This window comes from Phyllobates terribilis, unplaced genomic scaffold (assembly GCF_046119375.1).
Source record: "Phyllobates terribilis strain yellow unplaced genomic scaffold, ASM4611937v1 Scaffold_7__3_contigs__length_470593459, whole genome shotgun sequence".
In the NCBI taxonomy this organism is placed as follows: Eukaryota; Metazoa; Chordata; class Amphibia; order Anura; family Dendrobatidae; genus Phyllobates; species Phyllobates terribilis.
In genome coordinates, this window is record NW_027362767.1 from 63,453,671 (window position 1) to 63,480,137 (window position 26,467).

General features: G+C 42.5%; 1 protein-coding gene across 4 annotated transcripts in view; it reads right to left on the reverse strand.

The window, feature by feature from the left end:
* The window catches only part of JAG2 (jagged canonical Notch ligand 2), a 62,944-nt gene extending 40,685 nt beyond the window's left edge, over positions 1-22,259 (reverse strand). For all 4 annotated transcript variants that reach the window (XM_073638663.1, XM_073638662.1, XM_073638661.1 and 1 more), the window contains exons 1-2: positions 21,995-22,259; positions 19,972-20,298 (exon numbers count right to left, since the gene is read on the reverse strand). In XM_073638663.1, the coding sequence (XP_073494764.1) occupies positions 19,972-20,298; positions 21,995-22,156 (489 nt within the window). In that variant the 5' untranslated portion in view covers positions 22,157-22,259. The remainder of the gene's footprint in view (positions 1-19,971; positions 20,299-21,994) is intronic.
* Positions 22,260-26,467: the final 4,208 nt, after the last annotated feature.

Below are 26,467 nucleotides of genomic sequence, written 5' to 3' on the forward strand. Positions count from 1 at the left end.
CCTTGCAGCAATGGAGGAGGCAACGTCGACAAGAGTTTGTACGTTTTTTCGGGGTTTGAATGAGCAGAAACCAAAAAGAACCTGGAAGAAACCCACACAAACTAAAAGAAACCCTCCAGCCTGGCACTAAAGAGTGATTATACATACCCAAATCACAACACCACTGCGACGGCCATCTTTGAAACATGAACGGAAAGCCAAATATGAGCAAAACGGAGGGGACCATGATAAGGGACTGTACGGTCACTTTTCAGTTCTAGGGAAGGATTGCAGTAATTTAGAAATCCTTCTACAGCGCTGCACAATATGTGGGTGCTATATCGTAAATCGGTCATAACATGACACAGCGGATTGATTTGTGGGCCAACTTTAATAATGACTTCCCATCGACCCAGAAAAGGAGTTAGATCCTGGTTATTTTGGAATGGGCAATCTGGGAGACTGAATGCAAAACAGATTCCACTACAAAAAGTGGCCTCCTTAAAACTAATTGGTCTAAAGGAGAAATGGACAAAATAGTGTAAAAGTTAATTCATTAGATCACACAGTCCTAGGAGAAATTATGAAAATCTTAGAAAAAAAAAAAAGTTTCCCAATCTTTGAAAGTTTTCACTTCTGATATTAAAAAGGTGAGGGGGGGGGGGGGGGAGGGACTGTAGAGCATTTACCTGTCTACCACCGGTATGACATGCTCTTTTAATAGAGGAGGTGTTATACATCACTATTGTAAGTCATTCATATTCCTTTTCACCTTGGAAGGATCAGGGAATCTTTTATGGCCAGTCAAGTTGTGGTGCCAAGAACGTAGTGATATGATGAATCCAAACTATTCCCGAGTATAACCCCCATGTCCCATTATCCTTTTCCTTTGTATTTGGATCATAGAAATGATGTCTCGTTTTCTGCTGATGTGGACATGTCGCCATATCGTATATGCCAGGCTTTTTTTTTTTTACGCCTGCAAGGAAGCAGCATCACTGAGCGGAGAATAAAAGGCACGGCAGCACAGCGCTCCGTCTCAAGGTTAAATTGTCATTCCTACTGGTATGCGTTTCCTCGCTCTAGTTTCTAACAGCTTGCAGTCTCCAGTGTAGTTAGATCCCACCAGTATCGAATAACATTGCTTATTCCTGGCAACCTTTAGAAGAAAATGACGCTTTCATGTCATACATTCACAGAGTCCCTTTGATTGCTTCACTTCAAATCTTTCAGCTTATTATTTACATGTCCCCAAATTAAAAGGGTGATCGGGGGTGGGAAAAAAAATGGGGTCAGCAAGTTAACTAACCTTATTAGGAACAAGTTAATGTATAATGAGCTATTAATTATATACAGATCGGAGACAGTCACTGGGGAGAGGATACAAGTGGGTGCTGCAACGATCCAAGATGTGTTATATCTAGTGGTCCATCAATCTCCCTACTCCTTAGAACATTGGTAAGAAATTCACCTCAATACAAAATCTGGGACCCATCCATAATACTGGGGTCCCTCTTAAGCACTAAAGCCTGGATGCAATCGCTACTCCCAATTTTTACACCCAGCACAATATACACAGTGGGGAAAATAAGTATTTGATACACTGCCGATTTTGCAAGTTTTCCCACCTACAAAGAATGGCACTGAAAATCACATTGTATGATTTTTACATAATTAATTTGCATTTTATTGCATGAAATAAGTTTTTTCTATTGTATCAAATAGTTAATATTCGGTACAAAAACCTTTGTTTGCAATTAGAGGTCAGACGTTTCCTGTAGTTCTTGACCAAGTTTGTACACACTGCAGCAGGGATTTTGGCCCACTACTCCATATCTTTCAGGTCTGTCATTGGGCAACATTGAGTTTCAGCTCTGTCCAAAGATTTTCTATTGGGTTCAGGTCTGGAGACTGGCTAGGGCACTCCAGGACCTTTAAATGCTTCTTATATAGCCACTCCTTAGCTGCCCTGCCTGTGTGTTTCAGGTCATTGTAATGCTAGAAGACCCAGCCACGACCCATCTTCAATGCTTTTACTGAGAGAAGGAGTAAAATCTTGTGATACATTACCCCATCCATCCTCCCTTCAATAAGGTGAATTCGACTGTCCCCTTTCGCAGAAAACCACAAAAGGTATGAGGTTTTCCCCACCATGCTTCACGGTTGGGATGGTGTTCTTGAGGTTGTACTCATCCTTCCTCCAAAACATAGCAAGAGGCGTTGATACCAAAAAGTTCTATTTTAGTCTCATCTGACCACATGACCTTCTCCCATGCCTCCTCTGGATCATCCAGATGGTCATTGCTGAAATTCAAATGGGCCTGGACGTGTGTTGGCGTGAGCAAGGGGACCTTGCGTGCACTGCAGGATTTTAATTCATGACGGCGTAGTGTATTACTAACAGTAATGTTTGAGACTGTGTTCCCAGCTCTATTCGGGTGATTGACTAGGTACTTCCATGTAGTTCTGGGTTGATTCCTGACATCTTAAAATCATTCTTAACCCACAAGGCGAGACCTTATATGGAGCCCCAGACCGTGGAGGATCCTGTTTCTTCCATTTTCTAATAATTGTGCAAACAGTTGTTGCCTTCTCACCAAGCTGCTTGCCTATTGTCCTGTAGACCATCCCAGCCTTGTGCAGGTCTACAATTTTGTACCTGGTGTCCTTAGACAGCTGTTTGGTCTTGGCCATGGTGGAGAGGTTGTAGCGTGATGGAGAGAGTCTGTGGACAGGTGTCTTTTATACAGGTAAAAAGTTCACATAGGTGCAATTAGTACAGGTAATGAGTGAAGAGTAGTAGGCTTCTTAATGAAAAACTAACAGGTCTGTGAGAGCCAGAATTCTTGCTGGTTGGTAGGTGATCAAATACTTATTTCATGCAATTACATTTTTAAAAAATCATACAATGTGATTTTCTGATTTTTTCTTCTTAGATACTGTCTCTCACAGTTGAAGTGTCGATAAAAGTTACAGACCTCTCCATTCTTTGTAGGTGGGAAAACTTGCAAAATCGGCAGTGTGTCAAATACTTATTTTCCCCACTATATATGCTGCTAATTAATCAGGATCTGCACTAGAGCACGATGATCGTATAAGAGATGACCCCCGTTAACGCCTAGCACAACGTATAAAGTGTGTATCGCCCACCCGGCGGTAGCTGCAATTTTACAGGTCGAATCAATATTTATGAGAACACGCAGTATCAATTCTAGGTGGTATTATCCGTAGAAGTGTTTTATTGTCACCGCTTGCTTGGCATGCATAAATATTTCACACATCTCCTCGGGTTCATTAAGGTTACATCTTACAGCAGATTTCCAACATGTTCGAATAGCTCCAAGACAAATACGTCAAGTACGTGAGCTTGTTAGCAGATACGTTTTCGGGAGCAATGCTCTCTATCGTACCAGTGATATTAAAAATACAAGTCCTGGAGTCTACTGAAGAGGCATTTACAAAAATATTTTAATTTAGCAAAGGAAGAATTTTGAGGGAAAAAAAAAAAAAAAAAAGAAACCAGTGCGGATGCCAATACAATTATCACTTTGCATTTCTAGAAATCCTGAAAGGAGTACGACACTACAAAGGCATAAATACAAGAGCAAGCGGAGGTACCCTCACATTGGTCTCCTAATAGAAGACATTAGGTCAGTGGTGAACACTGATAAGAGGGTACAACATAAAGAGGAATACGTATGAACGTACATCCACACTGGTCCGATACTGTAATAGGACATCTACTTTGCTGCTAAGCAGCGGATACAACATTTTATGAAATTTCGTGCACACACTGCGGATATAATTTGCAGAATTCGACCTGTGTTGCAGCCTTTCAATTTACGTAGTTTATTTTTAATCCTGGATTGCACCTTTTGTTTTGAAATTCACAGCATTTCCGTGCCTAAAATTTACAGCAAAAGGGTGCACCACTTGGTGTAGCTCAGCGGCAAGTTTTCCTGTGTGTATGCATCGCTACCGAAATTGGTGCTATAACTGCTTACTTAAAAAGGAATTTTTTGATTTAGGAAAACCAGTCTCCAATTAGTGAGCTCATGGGCTCTGCCCGAGTTGACGGCACGACCCGCTGACCTAACCGATTGGCTGCAGCATTCTCGACGGGACATAAGTGCTGCAGATAACAGACACCAGGAGCAGTGGCGGAGACTCAGCGTTGGACACAGAGGGAGAGTTTAACATAAATAAATTGAAATTATTTATTTATTTTAAAACAACTTGTACCTAGCAAACAGGGGTGTTTCCATGAAACCAAAAAACCCCTATAGGGGCTCTTTCAGACATCAATCCAATCTAGAATCGCAATGCACGGACTGGCCGCACATCTGCTGAACTGAGCACGACAGTCACACAGAAATAAACTGGAAAAATAGAAAAAAAATAAAAGTCGGCTCATCTATCCGCGAGTGCACAGAATTCCAAAGGAGAAGCAATCCACAGAGGTTGAACAAACACTTCAATAAAATAGGACTTTATTTCTTAATTGTAAAAGCATGTGTCACAAAAACGTTTGGACCGCATTGGTATATTGGCAAAAACATTCAAGGAAAAAAGTTCCAGTGAGACTATACTTCACATTGAGACGTTTCGAAGGGATACTGAGGTTATGAGTAAGACGTATCACTTTGAAACGCGTCAACCTGAACTATATGTCTCCCTGGGACTTTTTCATTAAATGTTTTTGCCGATATATCGATGATGTCCAAACGATTTTGTGACACAGGTTTTAAAATGAATATAAAAAAAAAAAAAAAAAAAAAAAAAAAAAAAAAAGGTCTTAGAATTTTATTGAAGTGCTGGATCAACCTCTGTCTGTGGATTACATAGAAATAAATGAATCTGTCTAAGGCCAGTCCATGCATTGCGATCTGGGATCAGACCGATGATCACGGATGTCTGACGGTGCCCATAGGGTTATCCCAACGTACAAATGAAGCCGTAGGATCGGCTTAAAAAATCCATACCAATAAAAGTATCATGTAATCCCGCATCTGGGCACATGAGTTTCCGGCTGGAGGTTACGAACTGTCGGCATACAGGAGGCAGAACGCAACAGACCACGCTCTACTGATTAGCACACATTTTCTTTCCACTTTCATAATTTCCTTGAATAATTTGGCTGCTTGTGGGAAAAGAAAAAAAAACAAAATTCTATTTTGACAAAAGAAGAAATCCCGACATGAACTCTGAAATGCACTAGCGAAAGCATTATGATTGGCTCACCTACCTGACCTCGTATTAACTTGCCTGTGCAAAAATAGGGCTAGAGCCCTGGCACGCCACGACTGCTCCGAGTACTCGTTTCGCAATTTCTGAGCAAGATACAACTTATCACAAAAAAGGAACACGGGGGCACATTGTCAAAAGGACAGGGGTGGACGGAGTAAATGTGCATAAAAACCCCAACAGTATACATCACTCCTGTCAAAAATGTACCAAACTAAAAAGGGCTTAACATGTGTCTGGTGACATTTAGATAAAGAATACAGGAGGATAAGTGAAAGGATCTGCGACTAGGTTCTCACTGCAGTGTCCTATAAATAAGTACGTCTTCGAGCGTGCAAGCCAGAGCGGCACCTATCCAAACCCAGGCCTATAAACACCAGCGAGCTGAGAAACACTTCTGTGCGCCTGGTTACATGTAGTACATTCCTGCGTCATGTAATGGTCAGAAAAGGTTGGTAATGGGAGAAAGCTGAAGACGGCACACAGCGATCATTATTCAAGGCTACAAGAACGGTTTAAAGAAAATCAAGAAGTAAAAAAAGGAGTTCAAGAAATAAAGCTACTGTACTTTATTTTAACTAAACCCTCCAAAAAACATTCTCCTCCCGCTCCCCCAGGTCCCCCATCAGTCTCAAGCTTTATTTTCCAGCCAGGACATGATGTGATTTCTGCAGCTAATCAGTGGCGAACAACAAATGATTGATCTAGTGTTTACGTGTTCATACAACCGTAATCAGATTTATTCCGGTCACATCATCTCCCAATCAGAAGAGAAAAGACTCGTGAGACCGTCTGGGGACCAGAGGCACAAAACTTACATCGGTTTCAAAAGTAGGAGTAGGGTTTTATTTTATTTATAAAAATTAACAATTTAAGTCAACTCAGACTTGTGTCTGATACAAGACAGTCTTTTCTGAACTGGTACATGACCAACGTTGTGTGTGAACGAGGCTGGTGGACTGTCCAATTTAAAAGATAAGCCAGCCCAATTCTCTTTCTATACATTAGCTTTGACAAAAGAGGGCAGACTTCGATATTGAAATGAATAGTCAGCTAGCCCACTTTCCCCGGGATGGAACGGGAAAGGTTGTGGTGTTTCAGACACAGAAGATCTGCCTGAGACTTCTAGCTAAAGATTTCAGAGCCAAAGTATAATCAGTAAGAGTTTACACATTTATTTTAGCTTGAAACCTCCTTTAAAAGACCTGATCTACAAGTAAATGGCTTGGGAAACCCTTACTTCAGAGTAGGGCTACTTTACATATACTGATGTGCGGTCCATTTTCCATTGAATTGGAAAAAGCCACATTTTTTGTTCTGGTTCTGAACGTCTGTATCTCCATTATGTCAAAAAAAAATGGCTGCAACTAATGTCAATTATGGCCACAATGAGTAGCTGAAGGTGCTTTCAAACAAACTACGACATACGATGGGCTCATAAGGGCAAATGCCGTCCGTGCACAACTTCCCAGCTTGTGATTTGCATCATGTTTAATAGCCTTGAAAATAGATCCATGATGCCACCATGCTGTTTTGCATATGGACAATGCAGAAGAGCGACTGAGCCAACAATATTCACTGTGTCCTATTCCTGAGAAATGTCAGGCACTATGGAATATTAAAATTCTTCCCAAGTCATTTGGAGCATTGACCAAAAACCACAGCAAGGGTGACACACAAAAAGGTAAGGTGTAGCTGCCGCAGCTGTCAGGGGGCCCAGGACAGAAGCCAAGGCGAGTACATCACATCTGAAGCAGACAATGTAAATTATGAGAATGGAAGGTTTCTTCAGCGGATCTGCTTCCCATCAACGTGTTTGTGTGTAAAGCCTCAATGGTGAGATTACCGTTCATCTTACAAAGCACAGCAGTCTTAAGAATGACTTGCAAAGGAGAAAAGTCCACGGGGAAAGACTACTCAACGCTGTCAAAAAGGCTCTTGCAGACAATTTATGATTCAAGGTGGTCATTGGGGTTAGGCCTTGCAGGGGGATACTCTAGGCTTTAGAAACAAAACACTTCAGGAGAGAAACTTTGGGACTTAAGACTAAGTTATCAAATTATATAACCTAGCAATATTTTCTTCTTGACGCTGGTACCCCGATCACAGCACATCCAGTCCTCTGCTCCACCGTGGGCAGCATTTCAGGTGTCAAAGCAGTGACTGCAGGCAACCAGCCCTCAACTCCTATGTACAGACAGAAGGGAGCCCTATTTACCACCTACAGGATAATGGTTTAGTAAATTATCTAACTTTCTGTTCACCTCCTTGAAGGGATTTTAAACACTAAATAAGATTGACAATTTGGCCATCATGAAAAAGAAATCAAATGAAAAAAGCCAAAAAAGTTGAATACAAATGCCAAGACGCATAGGAAACTTGGAAGCCATCTTAGCCGGCCTATGCAAAAATGCCACTGGCATGATAAAAACAAGAACTACTGAACGGAGTAATTTTTTAGAAGCCAAAAGGGAATTGGAGCATGGGTCCAACTCATGCAATACAAAATGTAGGAGCTTATTCATTGTGGGAAATCAGAGCTTTCTAGACTCACTTTGAAAGGATGAAATTCCTAATGTAGATTATAGTCTACATGTTTAACAAAATGTAGACAAAAAGGTCTCTACAGCCAAGGACACAAATCAGAAGGTTATCCCAGACACAGGCTGTCCTGCTACTAGCATCCCCAATTGATCAGCGATTTCCCTACAGCACCTCCGGAGGAGAAATTAAGCATTACACATTTTCTATTTAAAGTGGCTGTCCATATAATGTACATGGACACCTGGTCCTCTAAAGCAGGGTTCCCCAACTCCAGTCCTCAAGGCCCACCAACAGGTCATGTTTTCAGGATTTCCTTAGTATTACACAGGTGATAATTCCATCACCTGCACAGGCAATAATTCCATCACCTGTGCAATACTAAGGAAATCCTGAAAACATGACCTGTTGGTGGGCCTTGAGGACTGGAGTTGGGGAACCCTGCTCTAAAGCAAGATGTGCTCTTTGTAACAGCTCTCGGATGAGATCCTCATTACCTATTCATCCACTTCAATTGCAAAAAAAAAAAACAAAAAAAAAAAAAAAAAAAAACACACACACAGAACTTCTATGGCACCTTGTCAGGGAATTGACATTCTCAACCATAAAAAGAAAGTATGTCAGCCCAAAATGACTGTTCAAACCAAGGACAGGAGCTCTGTGCAGGCTTGGCGAGGCTGAGCAGCTCAGTGCTCCCTCCTACCTTCTAGTTGCCCCATCTAGGAGGGAAGGTACACTGAGCTGCTCAGCTACGCCAATGTTACACCGAGCTCTGATGCTTTGCCGAACTGTCATGTTGTGCTCTCTTAACCACATTTTGGATTTACATAATCTGACTTTTTGCTAAAACACAATGGGCATCACATAGCACAGCCATCATAGATTTCAGGATGATTGTAATAAATTCACCCTCTTACCCCCTATAAAAAAAATAAAATAATTCTGTATAAAAACAAAAATCACATTCAGACTATATCACAATATAACCCAAATGGGCTTTTATATTATTCCTTAACTATATCTACAAAATCCATGGAATTTAAGAACCGATATGTAGAGCTCTGACTACCGTACAGGAAATGCAGTCAGCAGTGTCTAAAATGGGACTGTACAAGTTGTATCCTTGAGAGCATGAGAAATGCCAGCACATGGGGTACGTTGGATAAGAAACGCTGTACAATATAACACGGCACACGTTACTACACACAAAACGACTCCGTTCTGTTTGATTGCAAATGGGCCCTTCAGGTAGGTCCACAGGGTTGTTCTACTCGGATTTTGGCACAGAATCTGATCGGATTTCACATCAAAATCCACATGAAAAAAGCATTTCCAAAGTTCTTTAAACAAGGGACCTGCCAGTCAAAGTGTTACAGCTGAAAATCACCAGTTTAAAAGGGACTGTCAGAGTAGAATGACGTTCAAACCAAGTACAGGCGCTCGGTGCATCAAGGCGTGGCCAACATTTATATTACACCTTCCCACCATCTCTTCCCTTTTCTGGCCGTATGAGGCCAGAGCTGCCAATCAAAGAAGAGCGGGTGGATATGTATGGAGAACAAGCAGATAGGAAGGTGTATGTAAAAATGACTGGTCCCCGCCGAGAAGCACTAAGTGGCAGGACTTAGTTTGAACAGTCATTCGGTGCTAACAGAGTCCCTTTAAAATGCAAATCTGCAGCAGAAACCAGAAGTTCTACAGTACCTTGGATTTTGGGTGTGGAATCTAGAGCAAATACACGTTGGATTTCTGTCTTGCATGCGTTTACTCCATATGGTCATACCCTTCTGTTTTTCCACAGTATCGAAGTCCTGTGTTAATTTCACCAGTGGAGAAAAAAAAAACAGATTCTGTAGCAAAAATGACACAGATTTGCTGAAGATTTCACCACTGGGATTGCAAAGTGTGGAATGGGCAGCACAAACTGACTTGCAGTTTGTCAAATCAGAAGCACTGGTCATTTTACCCATAAGATGCAGTGATACTCAGCAGATTCGCCAAACAAATATTGTGGAAGAAAATCTTCGTGTTTCCAACTCCTCTGGACATGTGGAAATCTGTACTGTGCTCCTTAGGATTTTAATCACCTTGACTATTCAACTCCTATCCATTTCTGGAAGGGCTGAGTGACTGACTACCAATACGGCTGCTATTGCACAACTGATCGCTGGGAGGCCGATAAGCAATCACGAGAAAAAACAATGGGCTACTGCACAGATCTTTGAAGCTGTAGTATGTTTGTCTAGCAAAACTCGCTCTCATGATCAATGGAAATCCTAACAGGCATGAAAGCAATGCAATCAATAATTAGGAAGAATAGACCCCCTTTCAAAAACTTCCACTAAGGTCAATTGTTCAGATTGCAAGCAGCCATGTTCCAATGCCCCAACGTCCCCCTCATAATAACAAATTGATCCCAGATACCACAAAGGGGCATCTGAGGCCAGTTTCACACTCTCAACATTCACTGAGCGTTTCTCCAGTCTTTTCTACTAGTATTTTCCGATTTTATTTTTTTTAAACTCCCAAGCAAAACTGCTGTTAAAACACTTCTGCATATTATTAGCCTTCCTGTTGACTTCTATTCTAAAAGTTTAGTGTCTTCAAAGTGGAAAACGTCTGAAGAATTGTCAGGTTACTTCTTTTAAATGACCTGGCGTCCATGGAAAGCTAAAATGGGTGGGTGGATGATTTTGCCGAAAAAAAAAAAAAAAAAAAAAAAAAACCACCACGTTGTGTGCAGATGCACATAAAGTACAATTTCAATGCATATATTTGAAAGTGGGATTTTACAGAAGAGCAAATATCAGCAGGAAAAAAAACCCAAAAACAAACAAACAAACAAAAAAAAAAAAGGGCATTTGCATAATCTTTATAGCCGTACCATATAACACATGTAAGAAAATATCCACTACATGCTCATTCATACAAATACGCAGAGCCAAATACTAAAACATTAAAAGGAACAAGTACTAAAACATTAAAAGGAACAAGTTTACATAAGCTTGCAAGGTCCATTGAATTTTAATGAACCTCTTATGCACAAACTGCCTCCTACTTGCCGGGGAAGCCAGCAGAGCTGCCATGGAATTCTGACCTGGCCACTGGACCAGGGTACTGTACAAATTTAATCACACACACATCTACATATAATTCATTATTAGAGAATAAAAAAAAACACACACACACGAAAAAGCAGCATTTCCTGAAGCAGATTCCTCTTGCAAAATTTTCAACTTCCAAAAAAATAAAAAGTGAAGGGCCAGGATTCATTAACAGCATTTGCAGCTGTGTTGCCAAGTTTTTAGTGCTTTGCAGATTTCCATTTCTGCCAATTTTAAAGTCTATTTTACATGTTCACTGTTTTGTTTTTTACTTTTTCGGTTCACATTGATGGCAATTTTTGTAGGTTTCAAGATGTTTCGCCCGATTCTGCATCTGAAACTTTTCAAAAAGCTGCAAAATTTGACAAACTTGACCAAGAACCAGTGTTGTAGTTGACTTAATGCAGTGGTATCAAGTAGAAGCGAACAGTTGCCAATTTATTTAAAAAAAATTATCTTCTTCTTCGGCAGCCATTGCACCAAAAAGCAGACATCTAAACATTGGTGCCTTCAGTAGGAAGGTAATGTACATGCCACTATTGGCCATCGAGCTCAGAGTGGTAGCAATAGATTTTAGATGACTGTATGGGGGGCTCCCGACTCTCCACTGACAGATGAAGTTGGGGAGGGGGGGGGGGGGGGGGGGGAAGAGAGAAAGATCGGCCCTGTTAAATTTTTTCCAACGGCCGATCCTTTTGTTTGGTACGGAGATAGGCTGCCAATAGGGGAGTAGAAAATACTGGGACAAGCCGAGCCGAGCATTACGGTGTATGGAGGGGTCGGAAAAGATGGCTGTCAGCATCTAATGATGTACGGGGAGGATGGGAGGACTTCTACAACACATTGATACCATCAGCCACAGATAGATTTTCTCTTCTATCAGAAAATGCTTGGTTGCCATGGGCAACAGCACCGCGTTATAATGATGTGCTGCAACCGACGTCTATAGCATTGGTAAAGAGGTAGTGTGCCAGACAGATCGTGAATACACATAGAACAAAGGGTCAGAGCAAACACGACGGCCATTTTGTGGCTCAATAAATATTAGAAACACAATTGAATTTAAGGTTTGGAAAAAAAAATAAAAAGTATTCGTAAAAGGCCCGTTCCAGCCAGATACAAGACTACTACCCAGCACAAAATGGCCGTCTCTGCTGTACATCCCAGAGAAGATGGAAGGGAGCTATAAAATCAAACACACATGTAATATACAAGAGCAAAACATAACGAGCCCCCGCTGTAATGTATTTACAGCATAACCTGGACATTACTTCAATCTTTTAAGCATTGGGGTTTTTAACACTGGCACCTACTCAGTTGCCTAGCAACCCTTCAATCTAATCAGTCCGGAAGTAACCTGGAGGATTTGGCACTCCCTCTTCTCCAAAGTCAATATGTGACAAGCCTTCAAGCACAAAGGCCTATGGTGGTTGTACATGGAGGCTTAAAAAATACACAAAATAAAAGTATATAGAACATGTACCTTGCCTCTGAAAAAGATCATTTTCATTTAGAAAATTAAGGCCGTGTTCCCACTAGACACTGCATGTTTTTCTGCTTGTGTCCATAATAAAAATACGCAGTAGCAATATACTCCGATTATCGCATTTCTCCCTTTGAGGAAATTTTTATTAAAAATATATATATTTATATATTCTTTTCTCTTCTTTCAGGTTCTCCATAAAAATCTATGTACAACAGCATGTTTGCCATGAAAAGTTAACAAATATATATTTTTTTATTTTTTCCCTCTTTTCCATGGCAAAGATGCTATTGAGCTGTATCTATTAATATATTATATATTTTACAAAAAAATAATAAATTTTATTAATTTCATATTTTAGAGGCAAATAAAGACTACAAACCCAGGAAGGCTCAGGCATTTAAAAAAAAAAAAAAAAAAGAAGGTTTACACCACTACCCTGGATAGCCAATTTGACAACACATGCAGCAGAGGCTGCCGCTGTAACATTATATCTGTATGCATGCAATGCAATTAAAACACACCGTATAGTAAACGGGTATCAGTCAATGGATTTCTTGCCAGATGGACCCAAACCAAGATGTAAGGAAATAAAATATAGGGGAGGGGGGGGGGGGACAACGACAAAAAAACAAGACCATTCTATTATTACTATAATACAAATGCCATTCAAGTGAACTGGAATCCTCCACAAGGGTCACAGATGGTGACTTATTTTTTTTCAAGTGACAGAATCAGTCTTTCCAGATAGAAAAAAGTGTGAAGGAGAAAAAAAGGCAGAAGGAATATATATATTTATCATTGTAAGGGGGGAGGGGGTGCAGATCATTGAACTTTGTTTATAAAACTCTTTACAAATCTTATCCCAGGTGAAACTTGAACAGGTGTTTAGTTTCTGAAGCGTCTGTCCACAGGGCATAAGAATTGGTGACTTACAGCCTTGTTGCTAAGGAACGGCGTGCTCGTCTTTAAGCTGTGAATCGAGTATGACAGAGTGACACTTAGCCCTGAAATCCTGTTCCTCAGCTATGGAACGGAAGATTATTATTATTTTTTTTGGAAGTCATTAGGGAAAGTCACAACTGACTGATAATAAAAGATGTAGAAAAACAGATTATGGAGGTAGCACAGGCAACATTCGCACCCAGACCCCGGTAACCTAGGGGACCCAAAGGCCCCTGTGCGCCACACTAGTTGCCAGTATTAGAAGATGCATGGTAAGTAGGGGGTCTTTCCAAGGTTTCGTATTAGGGGCCAAAAGCCTTACATAAACCTTTATTTTTAGGGCCACTGTGATGGCGTTATCTCCATCAGTGTTTCTAGGACCACAATTGACAGACTGAGGGTCTCCAGACCTAGACTCATCAGCCTCAAATGCCTGTGAGGCTGCAGAGTTTGGGCCAGTTCCATACATACCTAGGCAGACCATGAAACGTATTCCTCTAGATAACAAGGTCATCCAGAGATACACAAGCCATTTTTGGGGAACTAAAACATGAGACCAGTAATTGCATTTCAGAAACGGGGCAAAACGTCACTGTCGTTTTGCCATGTATGTCTATGCTACATCACATGTGAATGTGGTGGGTCACGTTGCTATGCGCAATGTCCAACGAAAAACAAGTCAAAGTCATAATTTAACCCCATCCACTTATGCTATGCTCCTCTTTGATCGCCCAATCTGTGTTGTAGCCAAAGTCAAATAGTAGCCCAGATCCCAGACAGTGAAGCAAGGAGGACACCCACAGGAAGAGGAGGAAAAAAAAAAAACACACAAGAAAAAAGGAAAAAACAGCCACAAAATCTGCAGTGGGAACTCAACATTCATAAATTCGTCTCTCACAATTGGTGTATGAACACTGATTTCCAGATTGGCTGTAGATCTAACTCAACAGCCTCGTATACCTAGGAGGCTGCCAAGTTTGGATCAAGAAACACACGGTCGGTGAGGAAGTCACACAGGCATGTGAGTGCAGTTGTAGGCCACAAATCCGACAACAGATTGGAGATAAACCGTTGACTGTTTCCAAGGGTAACCAACAAAATTTTAAACACTGAGCCGACAGGATCATAGATGAAACAGCAACTGAGCTGCGGTCCGACAATTCGTAAAATCAATAATCACATCCCTGGTTGTTTTCGTGAAGTGTATGTTCACAAAAGAGGATTACCCCCCCTTCACATACTTGTGAATAGCAGAACGTTTACCGAGTACAGGAGCCATCAAAGAAAAAATAGTGATCCTCCTGCCATTGCCAGTAAGATCTACCTTCCAGGCCGTATATATAATTATATGCCGAACTGTATATAATGCTAGTATATAATTACAGGTGCTGTGCTACAACATAAGCCAATGCATTTTATTCACTGAGCCAACAGGATCATAGATGAAACAGCAACTGAGCTGCGGTCCGACAATTGGTAAATCCATAATCACATCCCGGTTGTTTTTGTGAAATGTATGTTCAGCACAACGTCTGGAAGACTAGCACTAGTGATTATCTACTCCGAGGGTCATCAACACGGCAGGAATGCAAAATAAAAGACCTGAATAAAAGGTTGAGGCTTAAGGTCTTCAATTTTTTTTCTTTTTTTGGGACATTTACCTCTACTGGGGTAAGTGCAAACATGGCTATTACATTGCAAAAGTAATCCAAACCCATCTGGAAACCACTCCTTATAAAGTCCCAAGAAAGGGTGCCGAAACCTCTAGAGGTAACCTGCAGGAGACGGGCACAATGTAATATTGCACAAAAAAAACCTCCCATGCCAATTAATGGACAACTATTAAAACTTCAGCAAAGTGATTTGCAGGACCCATGGCAGTACCAGAGATCTGCAGTCTCTTTACTATCCGTCAGCATCCGCAGTGCCTTTTCTGATCAGTAGGCCCCTGCACAACATGACATTTTCATTGTGTCGCAACATCATGACATCACAGGGTCTACTAATTACAGAAGAGGCGCCGAGGATGTCAGCAGGTAGGAGGAAGCTCAGAGTGCTCTGGTCCAGCAGCAACAGAATACCAACGACACTTCTGGACGTGGGTTCAGTGAATAGTTTTGATCATCTCCAATGATTATGTAAAAGATGGCTGGCCAGGGTGCTCCAAAAAGCAGCTTTGTGCATCCACTGAGAAAATGGTCCAAGCTCACACCCACATGTCCAACCCCTTTAATAGTAGTTGTCTGAATTTAGCAAATTAAGTCATCCTTGACAATAATGCATTTGCAAAGTTTCGTCAGTATTGTGATTCACAGCTGAAATCCCAATTCTGCTAGCTTCCAAAATGAGATTATCTAGCATTTCCTGGCTCACTGTCTATTACACTACTGTGCAAAGTTAAAACAAAAAAAATAAATCTATAATCCAGGCTGTAATAGATTAGAATGTAATGTGTAAATAATCCAGTGCATTTACAAAAAAACTTAATCAACTATTTATAACACGGAATAATAAATAAAATGTGCGTGGCACAGAAGTCTTGGTGATGAAAGATACAATCAGCATCTCCCCAGCCCAAAAAGGCTGATAACAGGGAACAGAAAATTAAAATACTATCCAATTAGATTAGTTTTGGAAGCTTTATCTTGCTGCGGAGATGACAGACGGCGGCAGGTTAATCCACCAATTCCATTTCCTCCAACTCAGACAAGTCAATTACTGGGACTTATGAACATTTCAAGCATCTCTGCGTGGAAGACAATGGATGGGCGTATGGCTCAGTTTGGGCACGTTCACACTGTGCATATTGCAGCAAAACATTGCACAGCCCACAAAGTCACAATTTGATAACAATGAATAAATTGACCCTTAGGGCAAACCAATATTTTAAGAGCCAAACTTCGCGGACCAGCGACATCTGCAAATTAAGGACGCGACTGTCTCCGAGTGCTGTCCGTATAGCACTACAGAACGGACCAGACTTGTATGTGCTTCAATTTTATTCCATCTGGATCTGAGGTCCTTATGGAAAAACAGTCCATGTGCACTTACACATAGTGCTGACATTGGTGTATGTGTTAGTCACGAGGGATGAGTGGACCTATGGAAGTTCGGGATCTGGTACCAAACCCGAAAATTCTTGCTCTCACTCCAAAACTCTGAACATTGCAACGGACCACCGGGTGAAGCCCGTGTTTTGCGTTTAGCACCAGACGCTAACTGTCCGGTATGAATGCCAAACTTTTAAGTTAGTTTGCTCATCTGTACTAGTCACTTGCACACATGAACAACACACGGATCAAAAACATGTGCGTCTGAACTTAGGTGTACAATAGTCATCTTCACATACGACATACCAATGATGCCCAATATCTGTTTGCCCCCTATCCACGCCTCTGCCCATCAAATAGGATGAAACTGACAACAGTAACTCCGAGCGAAACCTCCAAAACAGCCGCCAACAAAGTAAAAATCAGATTATACCACAATCCTACCAGCCAGCTGACATCACATCCCTTCGCCATTGTTGGCCAGTCTTTACACGTTCACCATGAAGTCATCCTTCCTTGAATCCTTAAAACTCCCCTAAATTCATATCAACATTTAGCTCAGACTTATAAATATGTATTGTAGTCTTAAAATATGCTGATAAGTGGTTCAGTAATAGCCGCAGGGCCTCCAGTCCGATCTATCCCAGCATGGATCCAAGTGGCAATGCTTACAGGAAAGTAAAAAAAAGTGGCAATTCAAGGCGATAGATTTTAAAAAAAAAAAAAAAAAAAGTAAAAATTTGTTATGAACTTCCCCAAAATTTCAGATTCTAGCAAATCCAACATTTTGGGGGTTTCAATTTGCCATCTTGCTGGATTCTTTTAATGGCCCGGAAAGAAAAAAAAAAAATGGGACTTCTAAATGTTGTGCATCGTCCTCAATGTGACCACATGGGTTTTAGCACCGAAAACCTGGACCGAAAAGCAGGAAGCTAAACGGTGGCCGAGGCGGCATAAAGAGTCAGGTGAGGGCCTAAAACAGGTAGTAATTATGTTTTTTTGGGGTGGCAAAGAAGAATGGGTGAGTTCACTCTTTAACCCCTTCCTTCTTCATTTGCTATGCTTTGTGATCTGGAGAGACCTTAGAGCAGAATACACGTATTTTCATGGAAATTGGGGCACCGAATCTGCCGGTTGATTTGGTTAAATCTGCAGAAAAAAATTTCAGAAAATTTCCTCAACTTCATCGTCATACAATAAGTAACTGCCAAAAATGTCTTAAAGAGATAGGGAGCAGATCCTCCCCCAGAAACAGGGCTACACTCATCTATAGGTAGAGTCCGGTATTGCAACATTCAGGGCTGCAATTCTAAATACCATTTATTTTTTTATTTAATTTTTCATTTTCCCTCTAAAACCGTTAAAGATCTAAAACATGCAAAACTCCATGTCTCTAAATTGCAGAATGGCTCCACAGCAGTCATGCACATGGCGTTACGGGAAACGAAGACATTTTATCAACACTTGAGAGATAAATTTAGAGCGGTGAATTTTTGTAAAGGGGTCCAGACACTGCATGTGATTGGAAGCGGAGCACACCTGTCCCCGTCAAAGAGGAAGGGGTGTGTGTGCAAAGGGGAGGGGGCTCGAAAGGGAATGGAGGGAGGGGGAAAATCAGGGGGTCCGTTATATGAGCCCCTGGTGAATCCCGTGTGTTTAATGCACTTTAATCTCACTCAGAGCCAGCACTACTGATACGTCTCACACTCACACTTGGATTGGGTTTCCAACAGCTAGAGGAGAACAGGAGACTGGTCATCTCTGCATAAAATAACGGGCCGACGACCGCAAGAAATGGAATTCTACAGTCTCATGTGCAGGTCTGACCTAAATTACAAAAAATAAATAGCTACATTTTTTGTTTGCATTTGAGAGATTATACATCAAATAAATGCAAAAAAAAAAATGCTATTTATACATTTATCAAATGCATTTGATATATAAAATAAATAAAATATAGACAGATCTCAATATCAACTATTGCAATAGAGTTTTCCTCTCTGGGGTCATCACATTCACAATTTTTTTTTGCAGGTCTGTAACATGAACTGCTCACTGTACATTATTAGTTTACAGCAGTGTTTAACCGTACTTGTCATGTGTTCGTGCCGCAATCCACCCATCCTCCTATTTTTTTTTTTTTTCTCAGAGCCAACTGCGCAACACACCCCCAAGGTGACAATGCATTCCCCGGAGGAGCCCCAGCCCCGAGAAAGCCTCCCTCCAGCAGCGTGCGCTCAGCCTGTCTGCAGGATCAGCTTAACATTTGCCAGGTAAACACATTTGTCCCACTGTACAGTCACCAGCGCAGCTTGGCCTCACCCCATTACATTCCCTGTGCACCAGCAACAACAACATAAACCTACTCACAACCTATATGGCCAGAAATGCAATGCAAAAAAAATAGTCCCTGATGAAAGTACAGAAGCAAAGTTTGGCAGATGTAGCCGAGCAGCATTTGGAACAACTCATATTACAGTTTTCTGCATTCGCATGTGTAGCAAATTTTACATCTGGATTTGCGGCACAGTCAGGATTTCTTGTAATCACATCTGAACGTTGCAAAATTATTATTTTTATTTTTTTTTTTAGAAAATCTGCATCAAAATCCTCACATAAATTAAACATATGCAGATTGTTGCAAACTCCAAGGAGGTCTGCCATTGCAAAAATCTTTTGCAAACCCAAAAAAAATCCATAATTTACAAGTAGGCCCTGCTATATTTGCATGCACACCATACAATAAGAATGTAATCTTAAAAATCATGAAAGCAATAGTGAGAAAAGCAATGGCCAGGGCGGTGAATACTGATCACGTGGTCGGTAGAGGCATATCATACACAACAGGGAACATTATAAACCAAGATGACAATTTGCAAAAATTTAATTTCCCAAAAAAAAAAAAAAAAAAAAAAAACGAGCTTGGTACAACGCTGTCACACTCTCTGCTAGTGGTAACCTTGACTAACAATCTCCGCTCACTGCTGCACCCTGTGCAAATCCATATAATCTGCAAACCGGTGTTACAACAAGGCACCCAGGTGGCTTTGGTATCCATGCAAACGCAGGTGAATTGCATGCAAGAATTTCCTTCTAAGTGCAAATCAACTCTGAGCGTCAGTCTGTCTGCGAGTGAACAAAAGGAGGGAAAAAAAAAAAAAAAAAAGATAAAATAAATGATTTTATATTCCACCAGGGATGAGAAAAAAATGGGACAAACACACTACGGTATAAGTGTTCTACTACTACACAAGACAGCGATGAAAAAAAAGAAGAAAAACTGCATCCAACAGCAAAAACATCAAATGTCCAGTCCATTATTGTAATTGCTAATAAAATTTGCATGTGAGCGGCGCCAGCGGATATACGGTTAATAACTGGCGCCCAAACACCTTCATAATTAAAGTATCCACAGAAATAGGAATAGTAATCCTTATACCGCAAAGTCACCAGCGCCAATAAGAAACGGTTAGGACGGAAATGGCGATACCACTGGAGCAACGGCTATACTGCCCTCTATGGGAAGAAGTTGGGTATAGCAAAAAAAAAAAAAAAAATAGAGAGTAGCGCAACCCAAAAATATTAAGAAAAAAAAAATACAAAAAAACATTAGAAAGTTACGTACCGGCCATGCAAATTGAAAAGGGATTACAATCCTGCCATTCTCTCCAGCGGAGGTTTTACCCTGTAGACTCAATTTGTTGTTCATGTATATAGTATTCCCACCAAGCACCGATGTGTGTCCGGAGCCGTAGTTGCACGGTCCAGTCGGAGTGATCTTGGCCTGAAACTCCTTGAGGCACACTCTGAGATAGGTGTCACACTCATCCTTGCTGCAGTCCTGGTTCTGGGAGCTCTTCATATCATCGCAGCATTCCCCGTTCAACAATTCTCCGTTGACATTCTTCAGCGAGTTCAGCTGCAGCTCGAAATAACCCGTGGACTGGGAAGCCTAAATATAACACATCAAACGGAGGGAGACATCATTATGGTGCCCTGTTGGTGGTGGGTAAGGGAGGGGAAGGTAAAGAAGAGGTGTAGGGTCTATGGGGGGGTGGACATGTTACATGTTGCCCCTAAGGGACAGAACAAATTCAGATTAATAGCTGCTGCTCATAAAATGTATTGATTGCATGGAGGAAATGCAAGCGGGGACCTGAGTGCACCCGCATCGATCCACGAGAGGGATCGCTGACAGCGGGAGAGGGTGCACAGAGCTTGTATACAAGAATAAACGTCCTACCGAAGGTATACGGCATCTGCAATGTACCACTCAAAGTTTATACATCCGTCCTATACCGGAGCATTATAAACACTTATTACAGTCCAGGCTGACCTGCAGCCTATTATGCTCCACAGGGATCCGGTCCTATATATATTTATCTGTTAAGGTATATAGGGGTTGGGAATTATATAAGGATTACAGTCCTAGATCATTATTAAGACCATAGGATCCTACTGTTTATATGGCTGATAAAATGTTATTACAGAGAAATATCCATCAGGCCAACGTCAAGTATATACTGATCATAGCCCCACACAGTATTACAGTACAGGCTGACCGGCTATTACACTCCACAGCAGCTGTACAGATATAGTGATGAGTGATTACATACCGGAGGATTATAGACACTTATTACAGTACAGGGAGAGCAGATCTTACAGTTATTACATACAGAGAAATATCCAACTGGGTTATACAGGAGGTCTAGTACAACAGTCCCCAATAATTATACACTGATTAGTCCCAGATAGGAATCATGATCTGCAGGCTAGGACGCCAGGCTAGGGGGGGTCCTACAACAATTATTACATAACAGATAGAACATATGAATAAACATTGGGGGGTCCAGATCAATCATTTCCACCGATTACAGTACCAACATCACAATCTAAATTGTAACCAAACACTTGTTGGGAGGAACTGCACCAACGCAAGAGCAGGATCTGAGGGTACTGGGGGTCCGAGGGGGTTACACTAGGATGCAGGATCTGGGAGTAGTGGGGGTCTAAAGGGGTTACACTAGGATGCAGGATCTGGGAGTAGTGGGGGTCCAAGGGATGCAGGATCTGGGGGTAGTGGGGGGGTCACTAGGATGCAGGATCTGGGGGTAGTGGGGGGGTCACTAGGATGCAGGATCTGGGGGGGTCACTAGGATGCAGGATCTGGGGGTAGTGGGGGGGGGTCACTAGGATGCAGGATCTGGGGGTAGTGGGGGTCCAAGGGGGTTACACTAGGATGCAGGATCTGGGGGTAGTGGGGGTCCAAGGGGGTTACACTAGGATGCAGGATCTGGGGGTAGTGGGGGGGGGGTGCAGGAGTTAGGAGGGGGATATACTAGGATGCAGGATCTGCAGGTGATGGGGGGGTTGCACAAGTGCAGGATTAGGAGGGGGGAGGGAGTTGCATATCTGGGGGGGTCTTGCACCAATGCAGGATCTGGGGCGGGGGGGGGGGGTGATTACACAGCTACATCTTGCACCAATGCAAGATCTTGGGGGGCTGTTGCACATCTGGGGGGTCTTGCACAAATGCATTCTCTTTGATGGGGTGCAGGGTTTCGGGAGGGGGGGGGGGGTAGGCAAGTGCAGATCCTGTGGACAGGAGACCATCCTCCGGAGGAGAAAGGGGTTTAGTGACCGCTTACCTGAACCCATAAAGTTAGCAGGATGAATCCCACCGCTGTCAGGTGGCGGCTGCCGCTCCCCGCCGTCTCCCGCATGGCCAGCGAGCTCAAAGCCGCCGCAGGGAATGACAGGAGGGCACGGGAGGCGGCTGCTGCAGGCGAGCAGCCATGGAGTGAAGGCATCAGGCGGCTAGCAGCGCAGAGACATGGGCTGGATGTCAACGGCAGCTCCTCACATCACCGTCCCCTGCTCTCCCAGCCCCGACTAACCCACAGTGAGCGGCCGCACTGACTGACATCCCATCTAGCCACTAGCGAGGGCGCTGCGTCATTCATATTCATGAGGGGGCGGTGTACGGGGCGGGGTCAAGCTGCAGGTGGTGTAAGCGGTCTGTGCGCCGCAATCGTTATGGAGACGGGCGTATCTGTAATATCAGGAGAGGGGGGGGGGAGACGCGCTGCGCTAATGGACTGCGCCAGGGCGGCGCGCACCGCACTCACTCTGTACCCCCCTCTTCCGTAAGTAGTTTCTCCCGATTCGATCAGATTCGTAATTCGAATTCTTGGGACGAATCAATCTGACAATTACTTTTAGGTTTTTTATTTTTTAATTAAAAATGCAGATTTACTGTCAACATTTTTATTTTTCTTGTCAGGCAAAATGGTTTGTAATCATCGTTTTATGATAACGACGACGCTTGTTGGCGACAGCAATTTATAGTCCGCATGGCAGCAAGTTGTCTAATAGACAAGTGCAGGTTCTAAACTGTGAACATTCCCTTTAACATCTCATTTAAAGGGGTTGGTCAGAATTAGATAATCATGGCCGCTTTTTTTTTCCCATAAACAACGCCACCGCTGGTACCAGGTTGTGTCCGGTATTGCAACTCTGCTCTATTAAAGTCAATGGAGTCATGCTGCAATACCACAAGCAACCTGCAACTAGGAGTGGCGCTTTTTAAAGCCGCTATGGGTTTTCCACTCCTGTCTATCCCTTTTAAATACGGTTGTCTGTTATTTTTTAACTTTAATGCATGTTTTAGGGCTAAAAAAATAATTGGGTTTCACTTTGTTTGCCTTCTAGAGCCTCTGTGCTTTTGCACTGTATTGCTGGCTACAGAATGAGGTAACTGAGAATCTGTCAGTGAGCTCGCTATGACGGTCTCATGGCGAGTTTGTAACTCTTCTTTTCAACAAAATTGAATGTGAATGGAAAGAAAAGAGCCTGTAAAAGCCGAACGGTGCAAAATGTTTAATAAAATATGATTTTTTTAGCCCCAAATACCTGCATTTAGGTAAAAAAAAGGCCTTAAAAAGTGGACAACCCCTTTAAAGAGATAAAATAAAATGTCTGATGTAGTTCTTGGCTCTGGCACAGTCACCTGTCTGGAGAATGGGAGTTGTAGTGTAGAGTTCACCTGTTCATTCTAAAGCCTCTAGCACTGGTATAGTCCGGAGTCCCCCTTTATGATCATGACTGTAATGCCCGGAGTCCCCCTTTATGATCATGACTGTAATGCCCGGAGTCCCCCTTTATGATCATGACTGTAATGCCCGGAGTTCCGCTTTATGATCATGACTGTAATGCCTGGAGTCCCCCTTTATGATCGTGACTGTAATGCCCGGAGTTCCGCTTTATGATCATGACTGTAATGCCCGGAGTCCCCCTTTATGATCATGACTGTAATGCCCGGAGTCCCCCTTTATGATCGTGACTGTAATGCCCAGAGTCCCCCTTTATGATCGTGACTGTAATGCACGGAGTCCCCCTTTATGATCGTGACTGTAATGCCCGGAGTTCCGCTTTATGATCGTGACTGTAATGCCCAGAGTCCCCCTTTATGATCGTGACTGCAATCCCTGGAGTCCCCCTTTATGATCGTGACTGCAATCCCTGGAGTCCCCCTTTATGATCATGACTGTAATGCCCGGAGTCCCCCTTTATGATCATGACTGTAATGCCCGGAGTCCCCCTTTATGATCGTGACTGTAATGCCCAGAGTCCCCCTTTATGATCGTGACTGTAATGCACGGAGTCCCCCTTTATGATCGTGACTGTAATGCCCGGAGTTCCGCTTTATGATCGTGACTGTAATGCCCAGAGTCCCCCTTTATGATCGTGACTGCAATCCCTGGAGTCCCCCTTTATGATCGTGACTGCAATCCCTGGAGTCCCCCTTTATGATCATGACTGTAATGCCCGGAGTCCCCCTTTATGATCATGACTGTAATGCCCGGAGTTCCCCTTTATGATCATGACTGTAATGCCCGGAGTTCCCCTTTATGATCATGTCTGTAATGCTCGGAGTCCCCCTTTATGATCATGACTATAATGTCCGGAGTCCCACTTTACGATCATGACTGTAATGTCCGGAGTTACCCTTTATGATCATGTCTGTAATGCTCGGAGTCCCCCTTTATGATCATGACTGTAATGTCCGGAGTTCCCCTTTATGATCATGTCTGTAATGCTCGGAGTCCCCCTTTATGATCATGACTGTAATGTCCGGAGTTCCCCTTTATGATCATGTCTGTAATGCTCGGAGTCCCCCTTTATGATCATGACTGCAATGTCCGGAGTCCCCCTTTATGATCATGACTGTAATGTCCGGATTTCCCCTTTATGATCATGTCTGTAATGCTCGGAGTCCCCCTTTATGATCATGACTGTAATGGTGTCGACAGGTTGCAAAAAAAAGGGGCATTATAATATGGACTTTCTATTACACACATGACCCCTCTAACATGAGAGGTTTATTCATTAGTTGTTGTCCTGACACATCTGAAAACCTCCCAGACAGCAAGTGGTTAATTCTCTGCCTGCACCTACATGGGAGATGCATACTGTGTGCAAATACAAAGTGGATTTCTAATCCATTGAGCTCCCCCTTCTGCTTAAATAATGCAGAACATTGAGATGAGACGCACACCCCACCCCGGCACTTAGTCATCTATACAGGGGGACGAGCCAGGGAAGGACTGCACTCAGCAACGTCCTCTATGCACTTACATGGTTTTACCAGGCAATGTGGGGCAAGTGCTGATTATTGTCAGTAATAATTATTATTTTATTACCATTATGCTTTGCACCATCATATCTGTCATCATCATCCATTGGGGCTCACAATCTACATTCCCTATCAGTCTTTGGAACCTGGAGGGGAGAACATACAAACTCCTTGCAGATGTTGTTCTTGGTGGGATTTGAACCCAGAACCCCAGCGCTGCAACGCAACATTGCTAACCACTGAGCCACTGAGCCACTGTGCCACTGTGCTCCTCTATGTAATAGGGCATTGTGATGTAAGGACGTGTACGCGGAACGTTCACATTACATATGACAAATGTATGAATTGGACCCTGAATAACCAATGGATGCCAAAACTGTGCCGATTAGACATCCTACAAGCAGGTCTAAAGAATTAAACCACATAGGAAAGTGTATTCAGAGATTTCCCCTATAGAAGCCATAAATGTCCAATAGAGCGGGACTCGCGTCTATCTCGAGAAAGGTTTACAATGGAGAGGTCTCCGCACACGCACAGTCCTCTCCATTCACTTTCATAAGGGCAATTTTTCAGGAACATACAGTACAGACCAAAAGTTTGGACACACCTTCTCATTTAAAGATTTTTCTGTATTTTCATAACTATGAAAATTGTACATTCACACTGAAGGCATCAAAACTATGAATTAACACATGTGGAATTATATACTTAACAAAAAAAGTGTGAAACAACTGAAAATATGTCTTATATTCTAGGTTCTTCAAAGTAGCCACCTTTTGCTTTGATGACTGCTTTGCACACTCTTGGCATTCTCTTGATGAGCTTCAAGAGGTAGTCACCGGAAATGGTTTTCACTTCACAGGTGTGCCCTGTCAGGTTTAATAAGTGGGATTTCTTGCCTTATAAATGGGGTTGGGACCATCAGTTGTGTTGTGCAGAAGTCTGGTGGATACACAGCTGATAGTCCTACTGAATAGACTGTTAGAATTTGTATTATGGCAAGAAAAAAGCAGCTAAGTAAAGAAAAACGAGGGGCCATCATTACTTTAAGAAATTACGGTCAGTCAGTGCGAAAAATTGGGAAAACTTTGAAAGTGTCCCCAAGTGCAGTTGCAAAAACCATCAAGCGCTACAAAGAAACTGGCTCACATGAGGACCGCCCCAGGAAAGGAAGACCAAGAGTCACCTCTGCTTCTGAGGATAAGTTTATCCAAGTCACCAGCCTCAGAAATCGCAGGTTAGCAGCAGCTCAGATTAGAGACCAGGTCAATATCACACAGAGTTCTAGCAGCAGACACATCTCTACAACAACTGTTAAGAGGAGACTTTGTGCAGCAGACCTTCATGGTAAAATAGCTGCTAGGAAACCACTGCTAAGGACAGGCAACAAGCAGAAGAGACTTGTTTGGGCTAAAGAACACAAGGAATGAACATCAGACCAGTGGAAATCTGTGCTTTGGTCTGATGAGTCCAAATTTGAGATCTT